The 12,666-nt window shown below is 34.0% G+C and overlaps 1 protein-coding gene across 1 annotated transcript in view; it reads left to right on the top strand.

Moving 5' to 3' along the window:
- The window catches only part of DCDC1 (doublecortin domain containing 1), a 381,196-nt gene that overhangs the window by 318,834 nt on the left and 49,696 nt on the right, over positions 1–12,666 (top strand). Inside the window, exons 21-23 of the mRNA XM_032488403.1 lie at positions 115–238; positions 6,671–6,852; positions 10,296–10,394. Coding sequence (XP_032344294.1) covers positions 115–238; positions 6,671–6,852; positions 10,296–10,394 — 405 coding nt within the window. The remainder of the gene's footprint in view (positions 1–114; positions 239–6,670; positions 6,853–10,295; positions 10,395–12,666) is intronic.

Genomic DNA, 12,666 nt, shown 5'->3' with positions numbered 1-12,666 from the left:
TGGGTTTTTAATTCAAACTCAGTTTTGCCTACTTAATAAGGAGTACTCAATGAATATTTTTTGAAGTGCTTTTTAACCTTGCTAAATTCTCTTTTGTCTTTTCTTTTGCTTTAGGTGGGCCATAAAACATGAAGGGACCAGTAAGCCAGGCCAGTGGAAACATTCCAGAGTTGAAAATTCTCTCTGGAATAAGCTTACTTACATGTGGCCAGTCCTACCCAGCGGCCAACTTAATGAGGTTGTATTGCTTTGTATAAGACATTGTTGTTGAGACTTATTTTAAGGCCCCAATATGTGGTCAATGTGTGTAAAAATTTCTATTCAGTTTTTGATTTACAGTTGTTAGATGCAAGTGATCAATTAATTATATTGTTCTGTCAATTAGAAAGATGCACTCAAGTCATTCATTATGGAATGAATATGGAATTTATCTATTTCTTCTTGTGCTCTGCCAAATTTTACTTCATATATTTTGAAATTTAGTTCTTAGATACACACATGTTCAGAAATATTACATCACTGTGGTGAACTGAAACTTTTATTGTTATGTAGACTTTGTAGTGCTAGTTTAAAGTTTTCAGTTAGTCAATACTAATACAACTACCTCAGCTTTGTTGTTGTTATCTGCCTTGCAGATCTTCTTTCTGTCCTTTTACTTTTGATATTTGTATGTTCTTCTGTTTTGAGGGGTCTCCAGTAACAGCATATAGTTAATTTTTAAAAATGTTTTGACAATCTTTATCTCTAAACTGAGGGATTTAATCTTTTCTACTTATTGTAATGACATATATATGGATTATTTTCTGCCTTTTCTCTGTTTCATTTTTCTCCATTTTTATATTTTAGATTAATTTTTTTCTTGTATTTTCACCACCTACTAGATTAGAAATTGTGTCCTCTATTTTCATTCTTTTTTTAATTATTACTCTGAACATTTTAGCTTGCATATGTAAATGATCAAAATCTAAAGTTAACAAATATATTTACTCTTCTCTCAAATAGTTGAGGACATTACATTACTTTAACATCAGTTTTCTAATTTGTAATTTATACACTGTTATTGTCATGTATTTTAATTTTAATCTTTTAAAAATTTCCACAAGATATTAACATAGTTATATGTAGTTAATATTAATTTAGATTTACTCCTAATTTTTCTTCTTTCTTCTTACACCTCAGTCGTTCCAACTGGGGTTACTTCTCTTTTGCCTAATATACCCTTCTTTTAGTTATCAGTAGCAAACTTAGTTTTCACTTAGTCTACTTAAAAAATTATTTTTACTTTTACTTTTACTAAGCAAACTTAATCTTTTATTTTGCCCTCATTCGTGTAAGGTATTTTCACTTAGCAAACTGAAAACATAATAGCTGACTTCTACCTGTGGTTTGGATAGCCTGAGCCAGTGGTTAGATGAATTATGTGTCTAAAACTCAGGATTTGCAGTGTAGTGAGAGCCAACATGGAGCCAAAGGTGGAGGAGTAGCACAGAGAAACCAACAGGCCCAGCATACACCAAGAAAACTGAGAGCTGTGCTAGTTGTAGACTTTTCTTCAGAGGTTCAGGAAGGGCAGAGGTTAAAACCCAGAGAGCACAAAGAGTAGCTTACTCCTCAGCTGGAGGTGAGCAGGTGCCAGCAGGTTGCCCAGTGGCCAAAGAGGAGAAGAGGCACATCCTTAGAGGTCTCTGAGGATCCAGGACAAGTACCCACATATAGACTATGAACCCCTTTTCCCAATGGCATATGGTTTATTGAACTTTCATCTAAACCCAGAAACCATGTTGAGGAAAGGGAAAGGAGGCTTATATCCTTGAAAAGAAATAATAGTCCTGGTAAGAAATTTGAACCTTCAATTTGATTGAACATGCATCCAAAAGTACAGAGCTAAAAAGCAAACAAAAAGGGCTTTTCAAAATTGGAAGAAACTGGGACATTTCTCATTGGAATATCACATTTCCCACCCACCTAATAAGTTGGGAGTGGACAGGATGCCTCATAAGGAAGTGTACTTTCTCATATAGGGAAAGAGAGAAAATTATAATTATTGTAGATTTTACAGATATTGTGCTTACATTTTTTAACATGAATATACGAGTAAAGTAATTTAGTTAATTAATTGACTTAAATGATGAATGATAACTATATTAGGAAACCTAAGTTAACCAGGTTCCTTTTAACATTTACCTTAAACAAAATTAATATTTTTGATAACATTCTAGAGTTTGACAACCAGAAGATCTTAAGAATGAAAATGGGCTACTGCAAAGTTCCTAGCCATTCAAACAGAGCCATAGCTTTTGGGTGGAATAGTTAAGAAGTCACCGTACTCCAACAGAACTCTGGCCTTGACTTGTAAACCGAAAGGAATGGACTAAGGCACTAAATTAGCTAAAGTGAGACAAATTGGCCATGTATTTCAAAATGACTCAGCCTAAGTGTCCTCTTATTTCTTGAAATGTTTGAGGAAGAAAATACATACTAGGCAGAGAACAGAGAGAGTTCTCATTCAAATTAAATGTACTCTATTTCACTTAAGTCTAGATTCCTTTTATGTAAATGAACCATATTTTCTTCCAGTCCCATTTCCACATTTTTAAGCAAAAGGATGATTTTATCTGTGTATCGTTAAGTACAATTAATCTTTTTCTTGGAAAGACTTTACATATAAATATATATAAATAGACTGTAATTAGGAAATGTGACATTCATATTGTGGGATTCAGAACACTTTGATCACTATAAGCATGTATGTTCACTTTATTCCAGATTTAATCTTCGAACTTTACTATTTGTCTAACCATTATTTATTATATGTTTAGGTAATGCAGACAGTGCAAGAAAGGAGATAGACATGGTCCCTACCTTCGTGGAGCTTACAGTTTAAGTATAGGCTATGTGTCAAAAAGGAAGCAACCAGAAGAGGAAGAAGGCAGACTCGATGAATAAAAGACTAAGAAGGGAGAGCAGGAAGAAACTCACAGAAAAAGTTTGGTGTTCCAGAAAACCAAGGCTGTTTGCTGAGCCAGTTTATTCAGCTGTATGGTCAGTATGAGGAAAGGTAGCCAGGCTGATTGTCTAAATGACCCTGAAAATTAAGTCAAAATATTGAATCTAAAAATATCATCTGAGACATCCTACCCTGACTGAGATTCAAATTTTCCTGCTAACTCTTTGACTAGAACCTTTCAAAAGAGAATGATGACCAAGGGAAGATTTCAGGAAATAGATAAAGTGGGAATTATTTTTGTGGTGACTGAGAGTGCATTATATACCAGATTATTTGCTCTCAGGGGTGACAACTGATTTCACTTTTTTCACTATGTTAAACATCATTCATTCTAAAAGGCAATAGATGCTATGTTTTATGAGCAAGTAAGATTTCATATATCTTGGTGTATTGGTACCTTAAAAATATGTTAAAACCTCCTAAAATCACAAGATTAATGAATTATTTGGGTTTATTCTTTTACTAAGTTCACTGGAATAATTTCTAGAAACTCAGGTTAATTTATCACCCCTTATGGGAAAAGTTATAAATTGAGAAGTTGTATCTCTTAAAAAGGTAAGAAGCAATGGATTTTTGTTTTCAAGGATGAAATCATTGCAAAAAGTGAGTTTAAAGAAACAAACTTTTGGGATGAGCGACTGGATAGTGATTTTAATATCTCTGAATTACTAAAGTAAAGTATATCTATTTGGAGGGGTCCATGTTAAAAAAAAACATGTTAAAAGTACACATTTTATTAATCTGTCAAGAAATGATGATAATTAGCTATCAGTATGACACGAGAAAAGGGAGATAGAGGAAAGCCTGAGAGAGAAAATTGAAGAATCTATTAATTTTTTAATAATAAATAGATGATGAAGGGCCAATTTGACTAAGCAATTTAGATCACTGGTTAAGAGCTCGACTCCCAAAAGAAGCACAGGCTGACTCTAGTTTTGAAGCAGAGATGAAAAGGAAAAAGCAGAATTATTAATGCAAGGGAGCACTATGGCCTATCAAAGGTGTCCCGACCATGCAGCTGTGCCATGGAACAGTGTGAACACGTAGAAAGCCAAAAAGAAATGAATGGGAACATTAGAATCCCAACAGAGAAAATGGAAGGGGAGGAAACACTCCAGTCAGTTTAACCCATGTTTTTGTTGTCCTTCATTATCCTGACACCATATTTCTCTATTTCTATGAAAGATAAAGTAAAAGTGCCTTTAACATTAGAACAAAGTTTAAAGTAGCTTAAAAGAAGAACTGCCAGTGTACCCCATATATTATAGGGATATTTAAAAAGTTATTTTGACTAACTCACAGGACAATGAAGTCATAATGAAAATTTTAAAAGGAAATACTTAGAACCAGAGAAAAATATGTGGAATGCAGCTAAAGCATACTTGAAGGAAATTTACAACCTTAAATGCTTATGTTAAAAGAGAAGAGAGGCTAACAATTAGTAAGAATTCAACTTGAGAAGTTAGGAAAATAATAGCAGAATGGACTCAAAGAATTAGAAGGAAGTTAGTAAATTAGGGGAGAAATCGATACAGTATGTGATACGTATAAAACAGAACCAACAGAGTAAAAAATTGATCCTTTAAAAAAATTAAGAAAAAGGATATACCTAGCCAAACTGATCAATAAAGAAAGAGTAAAGGTAAATGATATTAGGAACAAAAGAAAGATATAAGGATAGATGGTGAGAGATAAAGAAAATAATAAAAGGATATTATAAGTAAATTTATGCTAATAAATATTATAACTTAAATAAAATGGCCTAATTCCTGGACAAAAGTAGTTTAACAGAATGGAACCAAGCAGAAATGGAAAGCCTGAATAATCCGATAATCAGAAAAAAATAGAACCGATAGTTAAAATCTCCTCACGAAGAGAGCACAATTACCAGATAGTTTTATTGTCAAATTTTACCAAACATGTAAGAAACAAAATTTCAGAATATTGCAAAAGAAATAACACTTTCCATCTCATTTCATGAGGCTAGGATAAACTTGATACCAAACCTTGATATGGATAATATAAGAAAATTGCATGTTAATTTCCTTTATGAATGTACATGCAAAAATTCTAAAGAAAATATTAGCAAGTTAAATCTAGCAATCTATAAAAAATATAAAACATTGTGACCAATTTGGAATGGAATATTAGCTTAAAATTTTTTTTAATTAATTAATGTAATTAATACATAACTGATGGAAGGACAAATAATCATATGAGCACATCTCAATAAATGCAGGAAAAAGAGCTTTACATGACTCAACATACATCCAAGAAAAAAATCTTAACAAAATGGAATTGACAAGAAATTAATTAACCTGCTCAAAGTTTTGATATCCAAAACAGTCTTTTAAAAAACTAATTGAGCTGTTTCTTAAATGTGTATGAAATGGCAAAGGGCCAACAAAAACCAATTTCCAAAGAAGAATAACAAGGTAAGGGTACTTGCCTTGCCAAATGTAAAGACTTACCATATATAATCAACACAATATGGTACTGTACAGGGGGAGAGAAATTGACCAATTGCAGAAAATGGAACACACAGAAACAGACCCACACTTACATGGTATTGTCATACGTTAAGCTGGTTACTGCAGATTAATGGGAGATTAAATTGCTGCCAGGACAACTGTATATGCAGATAGGGAAAAAGAAAGACAGACAGACCTTGGGCCCTGCCTAACAACATCTCTTATCATCCCTTATTTAATCTCCTTCCACAAATGTCTGTTTCCATGAATGGCAATACCATTTACCCAGGTGCCCAAGCTACAAACCAGGGAGCCATCCTTGCCTCCTTTTAACCCCTCAAACATCATGTTCTGTTAACCCTCAAGTCTGTTACATGCACTGCTCAATCCTTTCACCCCTCCTTTACTGCACTAACTCCTACTAAGACTTCAGATCTATCACATGGCATTTCTGATTTCGAGTCTCCTAAATGGTCCCATCACACCTTGTACCCTATTGTTATTACACCTGTGCTATTGTACTTGACAGTTTGTTTCTAGGTAAATTTCTGATCATCCTCTAGAAGTTCCTTGAGGAAGAGTATCCTGTCTTGTTCATAGTTTTATTTCCAGTGTCTAGCAGTGTGCCTGGAATATAGTAAACAATAAATATTTGGGTAATGCATGAATTAATAAATACATGTATGAATGAATGGATACAAAGTAACCGAATTCTACAGCTGAAACATCTGAAATTCGATTAAATTTTATCATCTCACTCTTTTTTGGGTGTTCCCCAAATATATTTTTCTTTCCCAAATAGATTTAGTTTAAGATAATATTTACTTCAGGTGGTAAAACCACTTTTCGGACATTCTTCCTTTCTTCACATTGATTAAAGATATTTTACATAGGAGCAAAAAATACTCTAAGTTAATTCCATTCTATTTTTCCAGAATTATGTTTATCTGAAAGGGAATAAATCTTCCATGTTGTAACACAGCACTGGTTGTACATACATTTTGAAAATGACTATCTTTCTTCTTTAAGTAAAACTTGAATTAGAATTGTCTGGAACTTCTTAGGTACCGAATACATGTTTGCTGAATGAATGAAAGATGAAAGGTATAAGCAAGTGTGCTTATTTTTTTATGTCTAGGAATGGCTCTTACTATCCACTTATTATCAATTTTCCTGTCGTTTTTTTCTGAAGGAGTTTGATTGGCCAATAGAAGGACAGCTTCTTCCAAACAGTCCTCCCATGAAGAAACCCACCTGTAAGACACTGGAGCAACATGTCCCTGTAAGACTCCAAGTTTTGCGGAATGGAGACAAGAACAAAACCAGTGCCCATGTTGTAATCAGTCCCGGTATCTCACCTGGGTGGAAAATGCAGTAAGAACAACTTGTTCATATTTCTCATCAAGCACACTTTCTAATGTCTACAGGTTTTTTTCTTCTTGATTACGGGTGTTTTTCTGGGAGAATTCTGTGTTTGTTTTTTAAAAAGGCTCCCATGTGGCTCTTTGGAGGTAAAAGTAGATACTAAGATTCATTTCGTTTCTGTCAGGAGCTTAATTTGAACACTGCTGATTTAAGCTGGGCATGGGAGAATATAATGAGTTAGAAATAAGTAGTTCTAATAAAAAGTTTTCTGATCAATACCAATTTTGAATTAGCATCACTATTTGAATTTACTAATGTATTTTGAAATAACTGAATTATACTGTAATATACTATAATATACTATGAATTACTTATTAAATATAAATTTGTAACTTTTATTTCAGTTATTATTTACTTTAAGTTATTATTATACACAATTATTTACATTTAGATCTTTGGAATATTTAATGAACAAGTATAGTTCTCAAAATACAACTTTATATAATTTATATCCTTGCCTTGAAATAAGATTTTAAAAGTTTTCTATCCTAGAAAAGCATCAGTCTGCACTTTAGCTTACGTTATGAGACTGGAATAAAATCTTCCCAAACAGCCAATACTTCTCCAACACTGGAGAAAAATCACTTGCTATATTTTCATTACATTTTATGACAAAAGGAATCATAGATCAGTGCAAAACTCTGATGTAAAGAATGAGTTAAATACTTTGTTTCTCATATTATTAACAGTGATATTACCTCTTGACCTTTCTTTTGAGATGTTTAGAATATTTGAGGCTGCTGATAATAATTTAATATTACTTTCTTCACATTGATTAAATATACTTCATGCATCACTGAACAATGAGTAACATTCAGATCGGCTGTCCACTGAACTGCCTGTAAAGATGATAAAGTAAAAAATTAATCTTCAAAGTAAAGTCAACCCTGAAATTGAAATCTTTGACGCATACATTTCATAATTAGCTCATTCTACTAGATGTAAAATGTGAGGGTAATGCCCTTAAAGTAGTATATGACTTTTTTGTAACATGCAAAGTTAACAAATAATTTCTCTCCCTTCCTATCTTTAACTGTGTCTCAAAATTATATACAGATTTGATCTTATCAATTTATGTTTTAAAATGCATGCTGCAATCAGCTAATCCAAGCTTAATCTGAGAGATTTGTTAATTTATACAGCTGTTCTGGCAGAGTCAGTGAAACTCTCTGCTGTCTATATTCATGGGACAGTGTGTCCTGGTTAATCAAATATTCACTTTGTTCTCTACATCAATTAATTATTCCCAGATAATTAAAATGCAGTGCCATACACTTGACATTAAAACTCTAATGTCTAAATATAGTTTAATTTTTCTTGGCTGATTCAGAAAATTTTCTACAGGATCGTCAATAGCATCCCTCTCCTGCCCCCCACCTTCCCGAGCTGTATGCAAGTACTGGTAAGAGAAGGTTTAAATAGGAAGGAAGTGTTTTGACTAACGTTAACAGGGCTGCTGTATTGCACAGCCCCAGAAGGCACAGTTCACGTTGTATTCTGTGTAAGTGGTACCCCAGAACTGTGAAAGGTAGAAGACCTGCTGTGTTACTTTTATCCAAGCTAAGTATCTATCTTCCAGAAGAAATAAATGCTAATGACACGTAGGGGTATATTATTTGCATTAACCTGAAACATTTATAAGAAAGAAAGATGGTTGGGCTGTTTACTAAACATCTTTATAAGCAAAATCAGGTTAGAATGATGAAATATAGATCCTTTTTAACCAAATTCTGCTCTGATAGCATGCTGTCCTTTAGGTATTTAATAATTCATTCTAGACAGTTTGGAGGGAACTTTTGTTGTTGGTGGTGCCTCCATCTACAAAGCCGAAGGAAGATCAAATAGCATTTTGTTCATTACTGAGTTGATCATGGTCTTATTGAGTAACAAGATCTTGTCCATTAGTTCTTGATAATGGTTGTCAAATTCATATAAATTAAGACAGTTGTGATTGCTTATGTTTCAGGTGTATTTCATTTCTCAGAACCTTAAGGAAAATTTTATAATTTTAAAATATTATTGTTTTAAGGAATTGTAGGAGGAAAGACTAAACATGAAGCTATTAAGTAAACTTTATATATTAGATAATTTCAATGTATATGGGTATTATTTACCAGTAAGTTATGATCCCTGGACTCACTCAAGCCCCTTACTATAGCTTTTAAGGCCCTTTATGGCCTGTCTCTGCATATTTCTCTACCTCTTTATCAGCACTCTCCCCAATTTCCATTCTTAAGCTCCCTCCACTCCCAATACCTCCCATATGCCTGAGTAATAAAGGTCTTTTGAGAATGAATTTGGACTTCATTTCTAGTTGTTTACTCTGAATGTAACATCCCCAGCCCCAACCCTTGAATTCAACTTCTCTGTACTCCATTGCTCTGATCGCCATGAGCTTTTCACCAGCATAGCTTCTGCCATTATCTGTGTTGTAATTATCTGTTTATGCCTCCATCCATGAGACAGAGAACAGGGGTGATGTGTTATTCATCCATATGTGTGCTGTCTGCTATGCTACAGTCATGGAACAGTGTGTTCTGGTTAATCAGATATTAAGTTACTTTATTCACCATATGATTTAGGGCCCACAAATTTAGGGCCCTAAATTAGTGCTTATTGAATGAATAAATGAATTACTGATAAACTGTACTTGATTACCAATTCAGATGAATGAATGAATGAATAGCTATAGTTGAAGAGTATTTCTTTCATTTAATAAAATATAGAGATTTTAAAAGTATACAATACTTTCTTACTTGAAAATTTGAATGATGTATATTCCAATTCTTTTTCTATGAGCATGATTATTAAGTTTTCATTAAAAATATTTTTAGGTTGGATTGATAACCAAAACAGTATCTGAATAATATATGAATAAACATATGAATATGAACAGTAAATGAATAAAACATCAAAGGCCAAATGAATGTGATCTCTGCATTTTCTTCAAAGTTGATAAATTCACATCTCAAGAGTTTTCAGCATTATTGGAAAAGGATTCAGATATTGGAAATTTATTTTCTTGTAAAAATTGTTCATAGTATAAATGTTTATGAAGTTTAATATTTAATGTGATAGTATTTGAAGCCCTATTTTTTATGAAAGGCAAATTATTTTAGAGTAAATCATGATAAATTAAGACCTCATGGGGGAAGAGTGTATATAGTTCACTGGTAGAGTACGTGCTTAGCATGCACAAGGTCCTGGGTTCAGTCCCCAGTACCTCCATTTAAAAATAAATAATAAATTTAAAAAAACCCTAATTACTTCCCCTCCAAAAAAAAATGAAAAATTATATATTAAGAAAAACTTCATGACTTTTTCACGTATTTAAACAAGCTGAATGATAATTGTGTATACTGACATATCAAATTTTGGATCATTTGTTTCAGAAAGGTTGACACTGAAAGGAAAGGGAATGTGAAAAATTATGTCACTAAATATTCTGAAACAGAAACCAACCAGACTGGATTTCACCAACTTTTGGAGAGGTAAATAAATGCAAAAGTATGTTCCATTCAAATTCCTGAATGATTATAACACAAAAAAAAAATACGCACCTACGTAAGTTGTTAATATAATGATTCTGGAGTTTTTAATCCGTGAAATACGTGAACTATTTGGGTATGTGATACTGATGTTAATTAATACGTTTCCCTTCAAATTTCTAGGCCTGGTGATTTCCATTAGCTTCTGAACTACCAACTATGTGAATATAAATTATTCCCATTAAAACTATATATTTCACAACTTTACAGCACTTTGATTTGTTTTTGTTTGAATTGAAGGCAGGGTAGTTATCTACTTTCATTTTTAAATGTCATTAACCTATATCATATTTGTGAAATACATTGTAATTTTCTTTTGATCAATATTTTCCTACCCGAATAAGAATTATCCCCAAAGAATTTGGTAGGTGTTCAAATGTAGAGCACCTGGTATAAACCTTTTTACAAAATATGTCTTGTTGAATTTGGGGGTGGGCAGTTTTGTTTTAAGGAAAACTATGCTATCCTTTAGTAATTTAATAATTCACTCTCGACAGTTGTGAGGGTCTTTTGTTGTTGCTGGTTCTTCCATCTGCAAAGCTAAATGGAGATCTAACAGCATAACAAGACCATCTTAAAAATAATAGAGATAGACTGTTTTTGTTCGTATCTAAAGTTGCAGGCAGCATGAAGTATTAGAAAAACCAGTCCTGAGAGAGCAGAGTCAGAGATAAGCCTCTGCTTTTTTAGGTTCTCTGTAAATCCAAGCCAGGTGGTTATCAGTCCTAACTCCTAATGTGAGAGTCAAAGGACTTTATTTCCAGGACCTTGGCCCCTATGTAACAGAGAAATCCTGAACTGCTCACTTAGCATCTGTCTCAGTTTCTGCCCTGTTATTCTATGATGATGCCCTGTTGGGAGGCCATATGATGTAGTAAAAGACCTAGAGAGTTTTCAGTTTGAATTTCAGCTCTTATACTCACTGGCTTTGTGAACTTGGGCAAAGAACTTAATCTACAGGCTCAGTTTCTTCATTAGTAAAATGGGCTTCTCAGAAAGGTTGTGAGAATTAAACAAGAGAGTAGACGTGAAATGTTTGCAGTGCTTGGTCCATTTTAATAATGTGTTGCTGACTTTTTATGTGCCAGGTGCTTTACATGTATTCACATGTAAGATATCCCTATAAGTACCTGTCTTTTATTGATTGGGAAAATGAGGATCAGAGAAGTTAAGTAACTTCTCCAAGGTTACACAGCCAGTACATGAGAGGGCTAGAATTTGAACCCAGGCAATCTGACTCCAAAGTCCGTATTCCTTATTAGGCACTTAAGAGCCAATTCTTTTCTTCTCTCTTCACTGATGTTGGCTGGCACATGAACTAGTTAGAGGAATTGAATACTAAGGAAACAGCTCGTCTCAGTCCTCTCCAACACACCCATGAGCCTGTTGAATCCAGCACTATTAAAATAGGGTTCCCATAAAAGGAAGGGAGAAAAATCCACCAACTTCCCTTTCCCTCTATTCTCCTACTTGTCCTAAAACTAGATACTGCCATAGTCCAAAATTCTCCTAGGAAAATGTGAGTGGGAGCAGGTTATGATGATGGTGACTCTGCTTAGGTCGTGCTTGGGTTTGGGGAAAGTAGCAGAAATTGGGTTAGATCTTTGGGCAGCATTCACAGAGAATTAAGCAAATCTTTTGACTGGGGCTCAATCCTCTTACTCTTCCCTCCCACCCCCATTCTAAGAACTCCTCTGGATGAGAAACCCAGCCTAGTCGTCACTGGTCCATCAGCTTCAGAGTTGTGACAGAAGCAGAGACTTCATTCCCACTGGCTTACTTTCTTCTCAGACCTCTCAAAAAATGGAGGGCCTAATTATCTGCTCAGTTGCTTTATGCCATCTGAGGAAATAAAATTGAGAAGTATTTTTCATACAGCCAAGTCTTCCTGATGAACATAAAGTCACTTCTAATTCATTTACTATAGTCAGTACATTCTAATATAAAACAGCATGTTTCAGGAAACACCCCATCACTGCTTAGCTCTACTTCCTCTTCCCCACAGTTCTACCTCTTTACCTCTATCCTAAAGTATAGAATTCAGCCTCTCCACCTCCAGTCCATCCTCCACTTTTCTGCCAGTTAACGTTCTAAAAAGCAGATCTGACAACGCCGTACCTCTGCTATAGGACCTCCGGTGGCTTCCTAATATTTATGGAATAGAGACCAAGTTCATTAGTCTGGCATCCTAAGTGCTTTCACCTGGTTCCTGACT

This window comes from Camelus ferus, chromosome 10 (assembly GCF_009834535.1).
Source record: "Camelus ferus isolate YT-003-E chromosome 10, BCGSAC_Cfer_1.0, whole genome shotgun sequence".
Taxonomy (NCBI): domain Eukaryota; kingdom Metazoa; phylum Chordata; class Mammalia; order Artiodactyla; family Camelidae; genus Camelus; species Camelus ferus.
This window is presented reverse-complemented; position numbering and strand designations above follow the sequence as displayed.